The following is a 14,403-nucleotide window of genomic DNA, read 5'->3' as shown; positions in this document are numbered from 1 at the left end:
ACAGGCTGCGTGCCTTGGTTTGAGGGCAGCGCGGATTAAATGTACTGTTGCGTAACAATCACATTCTGGAATGGAGAGAACGTTCTAACTAGAGGTCGACTGATCAACGCCGATACCGATTATTGGAGGACCATAAAAGCCGATGCTGATTAATCGGCCGATTTAAAATTTAAAAAAAATAAAAAACATTTTTTAATGTATTTATTTTTTATTTTTTATTTTATTTATTTGTAATAATGACAATTACAACAATACTGAATGAACACTTATTTTAACTTAATATAATACATCAATAAAATCAATTTAGCCTCAAGTAAATAATGAAACATGTTCAATTTGGTTTAAATAATGCAAAAACAGTGTTGGAGAAGAAAGTAAAAGTGCAATATGTTCCATGTAAAATATGTGCCATCTAAGAAAGCTAACGTTTCAGTTCCTTGCTCAGAACATGAGAACATATGAAAGCTGATGGTTCCTTTTAACACAATATTCCCAATATTGATAGTTTTTTTATAAGATAAGTTTAATGCTAGCTAGCAACTTACCTTGGCTTACTGCATTCGCATAACTCCTTGTGGAGTGCAACGAGAGCAAGGCAGGTTGTTATTGCTTTGGACTAGTTTCGGTTGCAAGATTGGATCCCCCGAGCTGACACGGTGAAAATCGATGTTCTGCCCCTGAACAAGGCAGTTAACCCACTGTTCCTAGGCTGTCATTGAAAATAAGAATGTGTTCTTAACTGACTTGCCTAGTTAAATAAAGGTGTAAAAAAATCTGCAAATCGGCGCCCAAAAATACAGATTTCCGATTGTTATGAAAACTTGAAATCGGCCCTAATTAATCGGCCATTCCGATTAATCAGTCAAACTCTAGTTCTAACATCACGTGCCTAAAAAAAAAACCAAGCTGGGGTGACCGTTAGAGATATTTGGAACTCACGTATGAAAGGGTAAACTTGTGATTATGTGAAGATTGATAAGAATATGGTGATTGACAGAGTCGAAAGCCTTGGCAAGGTCGATGAAGATGGCTGCACAGTACTGTCTTTTATCGATGGCGGTTATGATATCGTTTAGTACCTTGAGCGTGGCTGAGGTGCACCTGTGACCGGCTCGGAAACCAGATTGCACAGCGGAGAAGGTACGGTGGGATTCGAGATGGTCAGTGACCTGTTTGTTGACTTGGCTTTCGAAGACCTTAGATAGGCAGGGCAGGATGGATATAGGTCTGTAACAGTTTGGGTCCAGGGTGTCTCCCCCTTTGAAGAGGGGGATGACTGCGGCAGCTTTCCAATCCTTGGGGATCTCAGACGATATGAAAGAGAGGTTGAACAGGCTGGTAATAGGGGTTGCGACAATGGCGGCGGATAGTTTCAGAAATAGAGGGTCCAGATTTTCAAGACCAGCTGATTTGTACGGGTCCGATGCTATTGCAGTCTGCCACAGGATTGTGTTGGTCGAGGGCAGTCAGGTCTGGAGTGAACCAAGGGCTATATCTGTTCTTAGTTCTGCATTTTTTGAACGGAGCATGCTTATCTAAAATGGTGAGGAAGTTACTTTTAAAGAATGACCAGGCATCCTCAACTGACGGGATGAGGTCAATGTCCTACCAGGATACCCGGGCCAGGTTGATTAGAAAGGCCTGCTCACAGAAGTGTTTTAGGGTGCGTTTGACAGTGATGAGGGGTGGTCGTTAGACTGCGGATCCGTAGCGGATGTAGGCAATGAGGCAGTGATCGCTGAGATCCTGGTTGAAGACAGCGGAGGTGTATTTGGAGGGCCAGTTGGTCAGGATGACGTCTATGAGGGTGCCCTTGTTTACAGATTTAGGGTTGTACCTGGTGGGTTCCTTGATGATTTGTGTGAGATTGAGGGCATCTAGCTTAGATTGTAGGACTGCCGGGGTGTTAAGCATATCCCAGTTTAGGTCACCTAACAGAACAAACTCTGAAGCTAGATGGGGGGCAATCAATTCACAAATGGTGTCCAGGGCACAGCTGGGAGCTGAGGGGGGTCGGTAGCAGGCGGCAACAGTGAGAGACTTATTTCTGGAGAGAGTAATTTTTAAAATTAGTAGTTCGAACTGTTTGGGTATGGACCTGGAAAGTATGACATTACTTTGCAGGCTATCTCTGCAGTAGACTGCAACTCCTCCCCCTTTGGCAGTTCTATCTTGACAGAAAATGTTATAGTTAGGTATGGTGGCCTTCCTGAGCCAGGATTCAGACACGGCAAGGACATCAGGGTTAGCAGAGTGTGCTAAAGCAGTGAGTAAAACAAACTTAGGGAGGAGGCTTCTGATGTTGACATGCATGAAACCAAGGCTTTTTCGATCACAGAAGTCAACAAATGAGGGTGCCTGGGGACATGCAGGGCCTGGGTTTACCTCCACATCACCCGCGGAACAGAGGGGGAGTAGTATGAGGGTACGGCTAAAGGCTGTCAACTGGTCGCCTAGAGTGTTGGGGACAAAGAATAAAAGGAGCAGATTTCTGGGCATGGTAGAATATATTCAGGGCATAATGCGCAGACAGGGGTATGGTGGGGTGCGGGTACAGCGGAGGTAAGCCCAGGCACTGGGTGATGATAAGAGAGGTTGTATTTCTGGACATGCTGGTTGTAATGGGTGAGGTCACCGCATGTGTGGGAGGTGGGACAAAGGAGGTATCAGGGGTATGAAGAGTGGAACTAGGGGCTCCATTGTAAACTAAACCAATGATAACTAACCTGAACAACAGTATACAAGGCATATTGACATTTGAGAGAGACATACAGTGAGGCATACAGTAATCACAGGTGTTGATTGGGAGAGCTAGCTAAACCAGTAGGTGAGACAACAACAGCTAATCAGCTAGCACAACAACAGCAGGTAAAATGGCGTTGACTAGGCAGAGAGAGTCGGATTAACTACACACAGAGACTGAGTGCGGCTGGGGCCGACAGATAAAACATAAAAAAACAGAATGGAGTACCGTGATTAATAGACAGTCCAGCAGGCATCAGCTATGTAGCCAAGTGATCACAGTGTCCAGGGGGCAGCGGTGGATGGGACAGGGAAGTTAGACTGGCGAGTATTATCCAGGCAAATAAAAACTGGCTGGCTGTGCTGAAGGTAAAAGCCGCTAGCAGTGGCTAACAATGACTAAATAGCTTGTAGCTGGTTAGCTTCTGGAGGTTCTTGAATGTGTTCTAAAAATTAAAAATAATAGCGATTCCGTATCACATTGGGTGAGGCAGGTTACCGGACGGTATAATCAAATTAAAAATCAAAAAGATTGAAAGTAAATATGGGTCCAGTGAGTGGATGGGCTGGCTGGGGATGCGGCGATTCAGACAGTTAGCAGGCCTGTGCTAACAAGCGAACAGTTAGTTAGTCGAGGCTAAACAAGCTAGCAGTTAGCAGGCCGAATTAGCAAGCAAGCAGATAGCAAGGGCTAGAAAGTTAGCCTTTTGGGGGACGTCGCGATGGGGGTTACGTCTGTTTATGCCTCTTCATGCGGTGACATCGATAGACCGGTCGTGGGTCTGGATATTGTAGCCCAGGAGTATGCTTCGGTGGTAGCACAGGAGCTCTGGCCAGGGGGTTCCGGATCTGAAGTAAATAGAAATACTTTAGAAAAAAAGCAGATCCACGCTACATTGGGTGAGGCGGGTTGCAGGAGAGTATTTAGATGTTGAGGTTTAGAAAAATGTTTTGAAAAAAATGTTTTAAAAAAAAGGAAAAAAATTCATATATATACACAAGGGACACGACACGACAAGACGTCTGACTGCTACGCCATCTTGGATACCTAATAACTATTCGGTTTGTTTTGTACACTGCTGCTACTCACTGTTTTATTATCTATGCCTAGTCACTTCACCCCTACCCCTAAATTACCTCTAACCTGTACCCCCGCACACCGACTCGATACCGGTACCCCCTGTATATAGCCTCGTTATTGTGTTACTTTTTAATAATTTTTTACTTTTGTTTATTTAGTAAATATTTTCTTAACTCTTCTTGAACTGCACTGTTGGTTAAGGGCTTGTAAGTAATCATTTCACAGTAAGGTTTACACTTGTTGTATTCGGCACATTTGATTTTTGATTTAACTGTTCAGTTAACTGTCTAAAATGTGCTAAGTGATCTCTAGTTGTGCTTTTGGTGATGTCTACTTGATTGAGGACTGAGATATGTGGTTGGCCCATCTAGCTATCTTAAGATGAATGGTACTAACTGTAAGTCGCTCTGGATAAGTCTCTACTAAGTGACTCAAATGTATATGTAAGTGGTTAGCTTCTTGCAATCAAGCCCCTCTTGGTAACACAGGATCCCCTCCTGGATCAAGAGACTTGCTGTCTAATATTGGTTTTGTGTGTGTGTGTGCAGAAAACTGCAAGGAGAATTTATGAGTTACTTGCATGACTTTATGAGCTGGGATGTCTGTCCTGCAAATAGTTTTGAAAATAGCTCCCCTTGTGTTCAGTGCCAGTATTACTGAATATCCTGGGATGGCACAAGGTCGGTATGACAATCTGGATACCGACAAAGCCTAGTGTATACATGTCTAGGGTGGATGATTTATGCTCTTATGATGTTAGGCCCGGCACAGTCAAGTCACGCATTACTTTTATGTAATAAAATAATATTAACCAGTGGTGTAAAGTAACTCATTAAAAAATACTTTGAAGTACTAATTAAGTAGTTTTTGGGGGGTATCTGTACTCTATTATATATAATTTCGAAAAATTGTACTTCCTCCACTACAATCCTAAAGAATATATGTATGTTTTACTTCTGTACATTTTCCATTAAGTACTTGTTACATTATGAATACTCAGGCCGGACAGCAATATGGTCCAATTCAATATAACGTGTTGTCATCCCCTACTGCCTCTGATCTGGCAGACTCACTAAACACAAATACTGAGTTTCTAAATGTGTTGGAGTGTGCCCCTGGATGTTTAAAAACATAAATAAAAAATTGTGCCGTCTGATTTGTTTAAGGAATTTGATGTGTAGCTTTTACTTGTACTCATGTATGACAAATGAGTTCTTTTTTTGACCACTTTAAGGCGCATCAGAGAAACGGATAGTAATTTAAGTGCGCATAGAATGGAGTCATGCGCACATTTCCTTCACAATGGCACAAACGGGCTCATTCTGTTCAGAACAAACCACTGTGTGATGTCGTCCTTGTAACTGTACGTCAAACACGGGGATCATAAACGTTTGTTATTGTAAATGACATGAATATTAGAATATGGAAATGTGAAGCGCATATTTGGACTCACGGGTGTGTGGTTTGCTTATATGACATCAAAGCTCTATTTATTATAATCCTCAACGTCTCAGCTTTCAAAATATATCGCCTACCATTTGATCTACAGCTTTCCACACACACAAACAAAACATTTTTGTAAAAGTAGCTCAATTAGCGGGAGGGATGAGGGGTGCATCTTCTCGTTGTGCTTGGTGCTCACATCTAGAACTGCTGTCAGTTGAATCCCATACAGCGCTGTAAAGTGGAGAACCTGAGCTCTGACATCATGTATAGCATGTTACTGTACAGCCACTGCCGTTTATCAGTGTCCAAATCTGCCATTTTTAACCTGTATACGGGGTAGGTGTGTAAAGGTCTACAAGCAGATAATGCACTCTGTTGTGATATGGATTGAGAATATCCATTTGAGTGGACTGACTGTACAGTTGAAAGAAAAGGAGTACATTGATAGCAGTGTTTCTACTCCCATACCGCTCAACAAAGGCATTCATGCATAATTGTAGACCTGCATTTGCCAGAGTTTGTTTTATTTGCCCTGCTGTGTGTGTGATCCCTGCTCGGCTCTGACGGGGCCTGTGAAAGGATCTTGTTTGAATCGAGCCCTGGTCAAGGACAGAATGTCTGGAGCAGGCTTTGTTATGAGAGTTGCGGAGACTCCGTTATCAATTTGGCTCCATTAATCCAAATTCATTTTTTGCACTCCGATAACTAGCAGCGTCTGCTTGTCTGTGCGATTCACAACATGTTGTGCTGCGATCCCAGATAAACTGTGAGCTTGGGATGGACTCCTCCTCCGTACTCATGAGGGAAGCTGTATGACAGTCACCGCTGTGCAACCCCCCCCCCCCCCCCCCCCCCCGCCCCGCCCCGGTCTGGTCTGGGGGGGAAGGAAGGAATGAAAGAGTATCAGGAGAGAGGAATCCTTCCACTGCTACAATGTGTCCGGATTTAGTCTAAACTACAGTACATGGTCTGATTCTGACTTGTATACTGTGTTAGTACATTTCATGCACTTTTAATGACATATTAATGTACGTAAAACCGGATAATGTGTTTTCTTGTTGAATTCATTCAAATGTATGCCGTTATCTGCCCATAGAATGTTGTTGATTTGAAATCATTTATCGGCCCTTCTGTAAAATAATACTACTAAAAAAAGAGCATCTGGTCTCGTTGTTTCTGTCATAATAAAGTCAGTGTAGTATTTCCTCAGCTGAAGTTGCCTCCTCTGCTTGACATTTTAAGAATAATAGGAGAGTTTTGGCTCAAATGTTGAGCTTTGCCCTGCACTTGGAAAGACAGAAATATGTAGCAGAGCGGTACTGACCTGTGCATGGTGTTGGTGTGTATCTAGCAATGCATTTCTGGTCCCTTTTTCGACTGTGACCCATTATAGGGCCTAGAGCTAATTGTATAACTGTGTTTTATGAAAAGAGCTCTAGGCCCTGTCGGATGTTTCTAGTTTCGTGTGTCCAAGGACATGTTTCTGCTTTTCCTTTTTAATAAAACATAAGAAACACTTGAACACTCCAACAAAAACACCACTTATCATCATTATCAAATTCCCCCTTTTTTTTATCTCTTCCTTGAACTTTTTATCCAAGTTGAAGCTTATCAGCAGGAACATTTGGCAGAATAGCCAAGGGAGCTAATATGATTGTTTTAGCGTTGTCAGAATTAAAATAGAGGTTTTGTCAGGGCCCAATCCTCTTTTACCATTGACAAAACATGTATTAAAATACATCATATTTGCTGTGTAACTCGTCCTTATCAGACCATTGAGTGACTTTCATTATTACATCATTAACTCTTAATGCATACTGTGTGAGGCTGCTCGTTTCAGAGACTTCTTTGTTCATCCTTACAGTAAAACAGATGTAGATGATGATGAATTGTGGCAATTGTCGCTGTGGGAACAACTTGGCGCAGAGCTATTTTGAAGCCCCCAATTCGTACAGTCTCCCAAACTCCTCCTCGCGTCCCCATTCCTCTTTGCCAACCACATCTTTTCCTTGCTGTAGTGTCGTATAGATATGATATCAGCGATGCACTATTGTTCATTGCCTATAGCTGTACTTGACTTACACGCTTTTTACGATACGAAATGTGGAGAAATTTAAATTTGGAAATTCATGTCAAATGTGATTTGCCAGATATTCTTGTGGACATATTTGCAAATTACATTTATTCTTAAGTTGACAACATTTATACACTTCACATTTTGATTTATTGCAGGAGATTGTAGTACAATGATATTGTTGAATAGACAAACACGTTCTGGTAAAAGGGGGGAGGTGTCAATTCTCCTCCTAAATGACTGGCCATCGACTACGTCACAGTTTTCCCTTTTCAGGCATTTTTTATTTTATTTAATGTTGCTTTTGTACCAATGGAAATATTTTCTCTGAGCTGTTAGAAATGGGCAACTATATTACTATAAATAATACACCTACTCACTTTTGTGTCAGATGTTTAATCTTGATTTTTTTTTCTGTCGTTTTTTAGCTTTCTGGCTTTCTCTGAGCTTCTGCATTGTAAACTATAGTCCGTCTTGGAACTATTTTTATCAAGACTTGTTTGTGGCTTGATAAAGTGGCTTTCTTTAAAAAAAAAAAAAAATAGTTTTAGATTTCCAAGGACAAAGGAGGAGTTTCTTGCACAGCGATGACTTCTCTGTCTCACACATTCATTGTGCACGACCTCAGTGTAGGGAGATATACGATACAACGTGTATTCTATAGCATACAGTAGAATCACTTAGAGAAGAGTCTTCTGCATATTAAGGTAATATACTAAGTATGACATAGCATGTTTGATTTTTCTGAAATCTATATAATACCAGTATTTACAACTTCGATATATGGATATGATTTATTTTAGTTGTTGTGTACTGAGGAAAGAAGCATGAACTTCCATGTGAGAAGAGTCACCTTGCCTGCCATTACTCCACTTTGTCTTCAGAAGCGGGTAGGAAACGTGCTTGTAATTTCCCCTTTGCCACACTGTGCATGACTTCTGCTTTCTTTAACTGTCCTAGTAGTGTGTCCGTGTTAAATCGTACAATGGGATTCGACTAAACCACTCTGAAACTAGAAGTGGAAAAACAGTTTATTCATCCACTTTTCTGAACCAGTTTGGCCTGGAGTTCAGAAGAAAAAATCCCTCCAGTCCAGAGATACAGTAGTTTTTATTTCATCCTTTTGGATTGTGCTTCAGTTTTTCTATCAGTTTCCCATCAGTCGTCACATTAGCTTTTTTAAATTATTTTTTATTTTTTTACATTAAATTCATAGATTTGTCTTCAGTATGTTTTCCCCTTTACTGCTGAGGTACAGTATATGGCAGTCATTGGAGCAGCTATGCTTCTTCAGAGGTTAGCTAGCCTCGTGTGTGTGTGTGTGTGTGTGTGTGTGTGTGTGTGTGTGTGTGTGTGTGTGTGTGTGTGTGTGTGTGTGTGTGTGTGTGTGTGTGTGTGACAAGCAGGCCTATATTTTTCACCATGCGCTTCCCTAGATCTTTCAGCTGAATAGAAATGTGATACAATTTTGCAGTCGACCCACTTATTAAAAAGTGAGAGGGAATAAACCCCCCCCCCCCCCATGGTTGACATTAAAACACAATTTTGTCCACGTATTTGTGAACTCTGACTTGGACAGCCCAATGCCATGATGATATCACGCCAAGGATACATGTAGAAGTCATTTAAAACCTGTTTGGCAAAAATGACACTAGAGTGAGCCATTTCAAGGTTCTATGTGAGCCTGTTGCCTGTTGAACCACCTGAGGAGTTCCACTGTTACATGTGTAAAATGTTTGACCTATGGTTATTTATGGTCCTCCAACATATTCTTGGTTTGGTGTTATGAGTACCCTTTTTAAAATGTGTTGTTAAAATACCTTTTTTTGCATTAATCATGAAATCAAAGGCTTGACATTACGTGTCAGAAACGCAGAATATGCAGCTGCACAATGGTCAACTGAAATGCCTCAAGATGAGAGCAGTAGGGCCAAGAGACTGCATCGGCCCAGGTGTAGCACCTAGGACTGCTGTGTCCAGACGGGCAGGGAGTTCAAGCATGTTTAGGTGTAGCATGGCTAACTGAGCTTATCCAGTGCTTTTGCTGTAGTGAAGGGCACTGTGGATGTATGGTTGTTACACACTGAGCTGAGCCCAGGGCTGAGGCCACTGCTGTGGCACTCACAGATAGAGCTGCAGCTGTGGGGAGTGGAGTTCAAGGTAAAACTAGCACACGCAAATTAGCAAACCGGTGTCCGCAACCCTGTCCTTGAGATAACGAGGACTTTTATAGCGTTGTTAGCTAAGCATAGACAAATCTATATTTAGGCCAGCCCTTTTGTCTGTCTGGATTTTCCCTCCCTTTTTTGTCTCAATTGGAGACCATGTTCCTTTTCTCCCAGAGTGTCTGTACAATTTGTATGTGCAACCGCGTGGCCGTCGACGGGGAAGGCCGGGGCTAAAAATTTGGTTTGCCGTTAGTACTGGTTCAAAGCTCGTAGCGCTGCTTAGCCCTGTCATCAACCTTATCACTGTTGGCCAACTCTTATCTTATTTCCCTCAGCACTCTCCCATGTCAGTCCCTGCACAGTGTATGTCATTGTGTTAAGTTCCCGCAGTTCCAGAACGACTGACTATCTGAACTTAAAATCGTGAGCACACTTCACATTTACTTTTGGACTGAAATGCACTTTTGGTATTTAGTTGCACAGGCCAGGTCGCCTGCATGTGCTCTGGACTACTTTTTCACTTCAACTGAGGCATTAAGTAGTCCTTATGTGTTCACTCTCTTCGGATTTGTTGTCATATTTTAGTGTCGTCTTTGAACATGGTATAATGAAGATAAAAAAAATAATAATAATTGGTAGAAAACTGCAGGTTTTCTGTCTTTCTAGGAAAGCTTTTTGTAAAGCATCCACAGTAACTATATTAGAGTAATGACACTATAAAAATAAAATAAAAAGGTAATTTGGCTGTGAAATTAAAGCAGGTGCAGGTGGGCACATGGCATGGCTACCTGATGAACGCACCTCTTTGTGGTCATTGATACAGAACGCAGCAGTTCACAGTGGCATTTTATCTGGCTTCTCCATTCATTTGACTCCCCTTGGGCCAAAGTGATTTATCATGGATACCGAGGCCAGTCATTTCAACCCTAGTTAAAACATCCCAGCATGCTCTGAACAATAATCAAATCGATATAGGCGAGAGCCGGCGCATGTAGATGCTAGTGTGGGCTCAAGTCTGTTGAAGGACTCATTAGAATGAATTATGCATTTTTTTTGTTTGTTAGTTGTGAACTTTTTTGCTGTCTGCAATCTTGTATCTCCAGATACGGGAATGTAGGACACCGAATGAGGACCGACTCAGCAGATTTTTTTAATTGCAGAGTGTTGAATGCATTTTCAAGAACCTCACCAAATATTTGTCCAAAGCTCTCTGAAGTGGGTAAACATAGATATTAGTCAAGAGATATGCACACAGATTATATCTAGTTTTGCGGAACACTCCAAAAAGGACATACAAACCAAATTTGTTGTATTGCTAAATATAAACAGACAGAGTGCTACAGGGAGCATGCACAATGCCTCGATCACACCTACAGTGTCTTTTTGCTAAATGGTACGCAGCAGAATGTGGATATCTGTGCAACAAAAGTTCAACGTTCACCTTCTGCTACCATTTCTGTCAAGCCGTCTACGCATACAATTTTTATGCATACGTTCGATAAATCCAACGAATTCGCCACACAGATCGCACTGCAACTGCCTCTGCCATGCAATGCTGTGGGGCAAATGCAGTGTTTCCATTGGACATTTTAAAGTACTTCTGGTGTACCCAAAACGCAATGTCGCTGTGATCGAGGCGTAACACTACAGTACTTTTATAATACATGTGTAGCATTTTCGTGAAGCAATATCTCAAAATGAATACACAAATGTTTCTGTCATCATTCATTTTGGGTGTTTTATTGAAAAAGGTGCACTGTACTGGTAGTCATGTAGAACAGTTTCCAATCAACAAAAATGTTGTAATTCGTGTTGTATTGCACTGGAACAAATGATGACAAACCTATAATAAATAAATAAAAAGTTGTAATAGGATTCTGATTGGGGTGACAAAACCCTACAAGGCAAAAACCTATAGGATTACTTAAAGTAGTCCATTAAGGACTGATACAAAATATTTTAGGATTGTGAGAATCCTATAGGATCCAATATGATTACTTTTGATTTTCAATTAGGGGGAAAAAGCAGTCTAATAGGATTCTGAAAGAGGTGGAACAAAATCTTATCGGATTGTGAAAACCCTACAGGATTCTATTGGAAAAATCGCAAATCCTATATCTTTTTTTTTTTTTACTAGGGTTTTCCTATACTAATATATTAAAATATCTTCCTGACACACAAATCCTAAACCTTGTGTAGTGTAGCATCGTGTCCAGTGTGTTTGTGTGGAGGAACTAATGTCAACCCGTCATCTGCAGGAGTAACGCAGTAAAAGCTGTTTCACCCCCTGACAAACCCTGCCCTGTTCCTCCATGAAACACGATCCTTTGGAGATTTGATTTGGCAAATTCTCAGGAAGTGACTTCCACAGAGGGACACAACTAGATTCCTGCCTAGATGTTTTTTTCCACAGCCTGATTTAGAGGCTCCTTCACAGTTTTCATCTTTTTTTTGTGTTTTTTTTGTTGCTTTTGTCATTTCTACCGCTGGAAATGCATTGGATGCAATGTAATGTTTTATACAGTAAGTGCTCTGGGCTTTGAGATTATCATCTTCGGCTTTCTACTTCAACCTCCGTGACTTCAGTGTTACTGCAATGTATGAGATGATTAGTGTGTCATTGTTAGCTTGTCCGTCTGTACTGTACAGACAACTCACCAAAAGGACATTAAAGTAATCCCAGTAATGCAGTCCCTTGGCTTTTGTTAGGTACCCGCAAAGGGGGATCCTTATGTGTTTTTTGGGTCTTGTAAATCTCGGCACTGACATTTTAAAAACGAGATTTTCTTTTTTTACTTCATTGAGGGGTGACGTCATAGTTGGTGGTTGTGATTCGCTGCGGGCTCCTTAAGGGCGCTGACCCCAGCTCGGCTGGAGCACTGTGGCCTCGTTTCACTCCACAAAAGAGGGCTGGTGCATCCTGCCCCACGATCCGCCTTAAACCAAGGCACACAGACCCGTGCACACAGAAAGAGGCAGCCAGTTGGTCTTTACTGTGACTCTCTTCCTCCCTTCTCCCCGCCCACCCCTGTCAACTTTAGACGGAGTTGACCCAACTAGCATTACATTTAACCAGCACCTTTGTAATGGCTTTAGAGCTCACGCAGGGCTTTATGCTAAGAACTCAAATTGCCATGGCTGTGTGAATAGGGAGGGGGAGTGAGCCTTTTGACTCTTTTCTTCTCCTCCTCCTGGGCTGTGTGGAGCAGAGCAGGCTGATCCTGGGCTCTTTTACTTGGGGGGGGGGGGGGGGAAAGGTAGCAGGTGATTGGGCCATAGCCCCGGTGACATATATCTGTGGAGTCAGGAAAACGCTGTGCTCAGAGGGAGCTCTTTCTAATTAGCTCATTTCTGCCCCACTGCAGTAAAGAGAGGAGAAAGAGAGGGAGAGCGGGCTCTACTTTCCGCTTCCCAGCTGATACCGACTCGCTACTCGGCTCTGTTCTGTTCGGCTCTGCACTGTCTGCCTGTCTGATGCATGTTCCTCACTAAAAGCCCGGTTTACAATGCTGTGCACTCAGCCCTATATAGGCTGCAGAGTTAGCTCAAATTCACAGGTCTTGTCTCCCAACCGAAAGGTAAGTTGTGATGTCAGATGATTTGTTAGTAGCTTGTTTTGTGTTAATATTGCATGACTGTTGAGATTCTCTGAGAGCTTTTTAATGCAGAGCTGTAATATACCTGCTGTGAAGAAGGAAAAAGAAGGACAAGGTAATTGGAACAATAGGCTACGCAGTAGGCACGTTGATGTTTGTCGTGTCTTGTCCTGGAGGCAGGACTGGTCCCTTTCCCATTTTAGATAGGCAGGCTGCAAATTCCAAATAAAAATGTATGAAAACAAAAAATGCTTGGTCTTATGTTTAAGTTAGGGTTAGCAGTGTGGTTAGGGTTAGGTTTAAAATGTTCAGACTTTGTGGCTGTGCCAGCTAGTGCAGAGCTGTCTCCAGAACAAGATTTACGATGGAAAAACTCTAACCTGCACGCAGTAGGCTACTTTGTTAGGGATACATTTATCAACTTTTGGGAGAATTTTGTGCTCTTGTGTGTGGGTTGAATGATTATGGGGTAGAATTATCATGGACTTTGACAAAGATGAGATTTGACATGCCTAATATCCTATAAAGCTTGGAGAACATTTAGAAAATCGCATGTTTTGAAATTTTCTGACCACTATTTCTTGCCTAGTTGGTTATTTGTAGTTTGATGTATATTTAATGTACGTTTTTATTTAATGTACATATGTGGTATGTATTTTAAATGTACATATAAAGCAAGCTCTGAACTTTTCTGATACATATGTTGTTCAAGTCGATGTGTTTTGTTTCACTGCAGGTAATCAAAGTGTATAATGAGGACAATACAAGTCGAACAGTAGAGGTTCCCACTGACATCACAGCCCGGGACATATGCCAGCTGTTTGTCCTGAAGAATCACTGCATTGACGACCACAGCTGGACTCTGTTTGAGCATCTCACCCATCTAAGCATAGGTAAGAATTCAATTCAAAACGACTTTATTTATCCCACCAGGGGCAATTAAGACGAAGCCGTTTTACAAGTACAGTATCAAATAGACACAAAATCTTCTACGTAAAAAAAGTGAATACAACATTAGATTACTGCGTAATAGTGATGAGGATGTGCACAAGATTCGGTTTAGTGAGTTCATAACCCTAAACCGGATACAGTTTTTTATTTATTTTTTTATTCTTTCTGTGGCACACTGCAGTGTGATTCTGCTCTTTGGAAAGATACCACCAAGTTGATCAGCAAGGAGTTAATCGAACAGCAACGGTGACTCCAAACTTCCTACAGGTGTAGCCTTACCATTTCTCAGCAGCTTACATTGCACAATTTATCCATCTGTTCTGTTCATTATTTCATTGAGTCTTG

The 14,403-nt window shown here is 41.7% G+C and overlaps 1 protein-coding gene across 5 annotated transcripts in view; it reads left to right on the top strand.

Moving 5' to 3' along the window:
- LOC109870851 (growth factor receptor-bound protein 14) overlaps window positions 1–14,403 on the top strand; it is a 63,871-nt gene that overhangs the window by 29,863 nt on the left and 19,605 nt on the right. For 2 of the 5 annotated variants that reach the window (XM_031805503.1, XM_020461520.2), the window contains one exon: window positions 13,844–14,000. In XM_031805503.1, coding sequence (XP_031661363.1) covers window positions 13,844–14,000 — 157 coding nt within the window. Of the gene's footprint in view, window positions 1–7,569; window positions 8,051–8,146; window positions 8,234–11,691; window positions 12,035–12,776; window positions 13,090–13,843; window positions 14,001–14,403 lie in introns of those variants that run through there. The other 3 variants (XM_020461522.2, XM_031805504.1, XM_020461521.2) reach the window with 3 other exon arrangements.

The sequence above is a fragment of the Oncorhynchus kisutch genome, linkage group LG26 (genome assembly GCF_002021735.2).
Source record: "Oncorhynchus kisutch isolate 150728-3 linkage group LG26, Okis_V2, whole genome shotgun sequence".
Lineage (NCBI taxonomy): Eukaryota > Metazoa > Chordata > Actinopteri > Salmoniformes > Salmonidae > Oncorhynchus > Oncorhynchus kisutch.
Note: the sequence above shows the minus strand (reverse complement) of the source record. Positions and strands in the feature narration are given on the sequence as shown.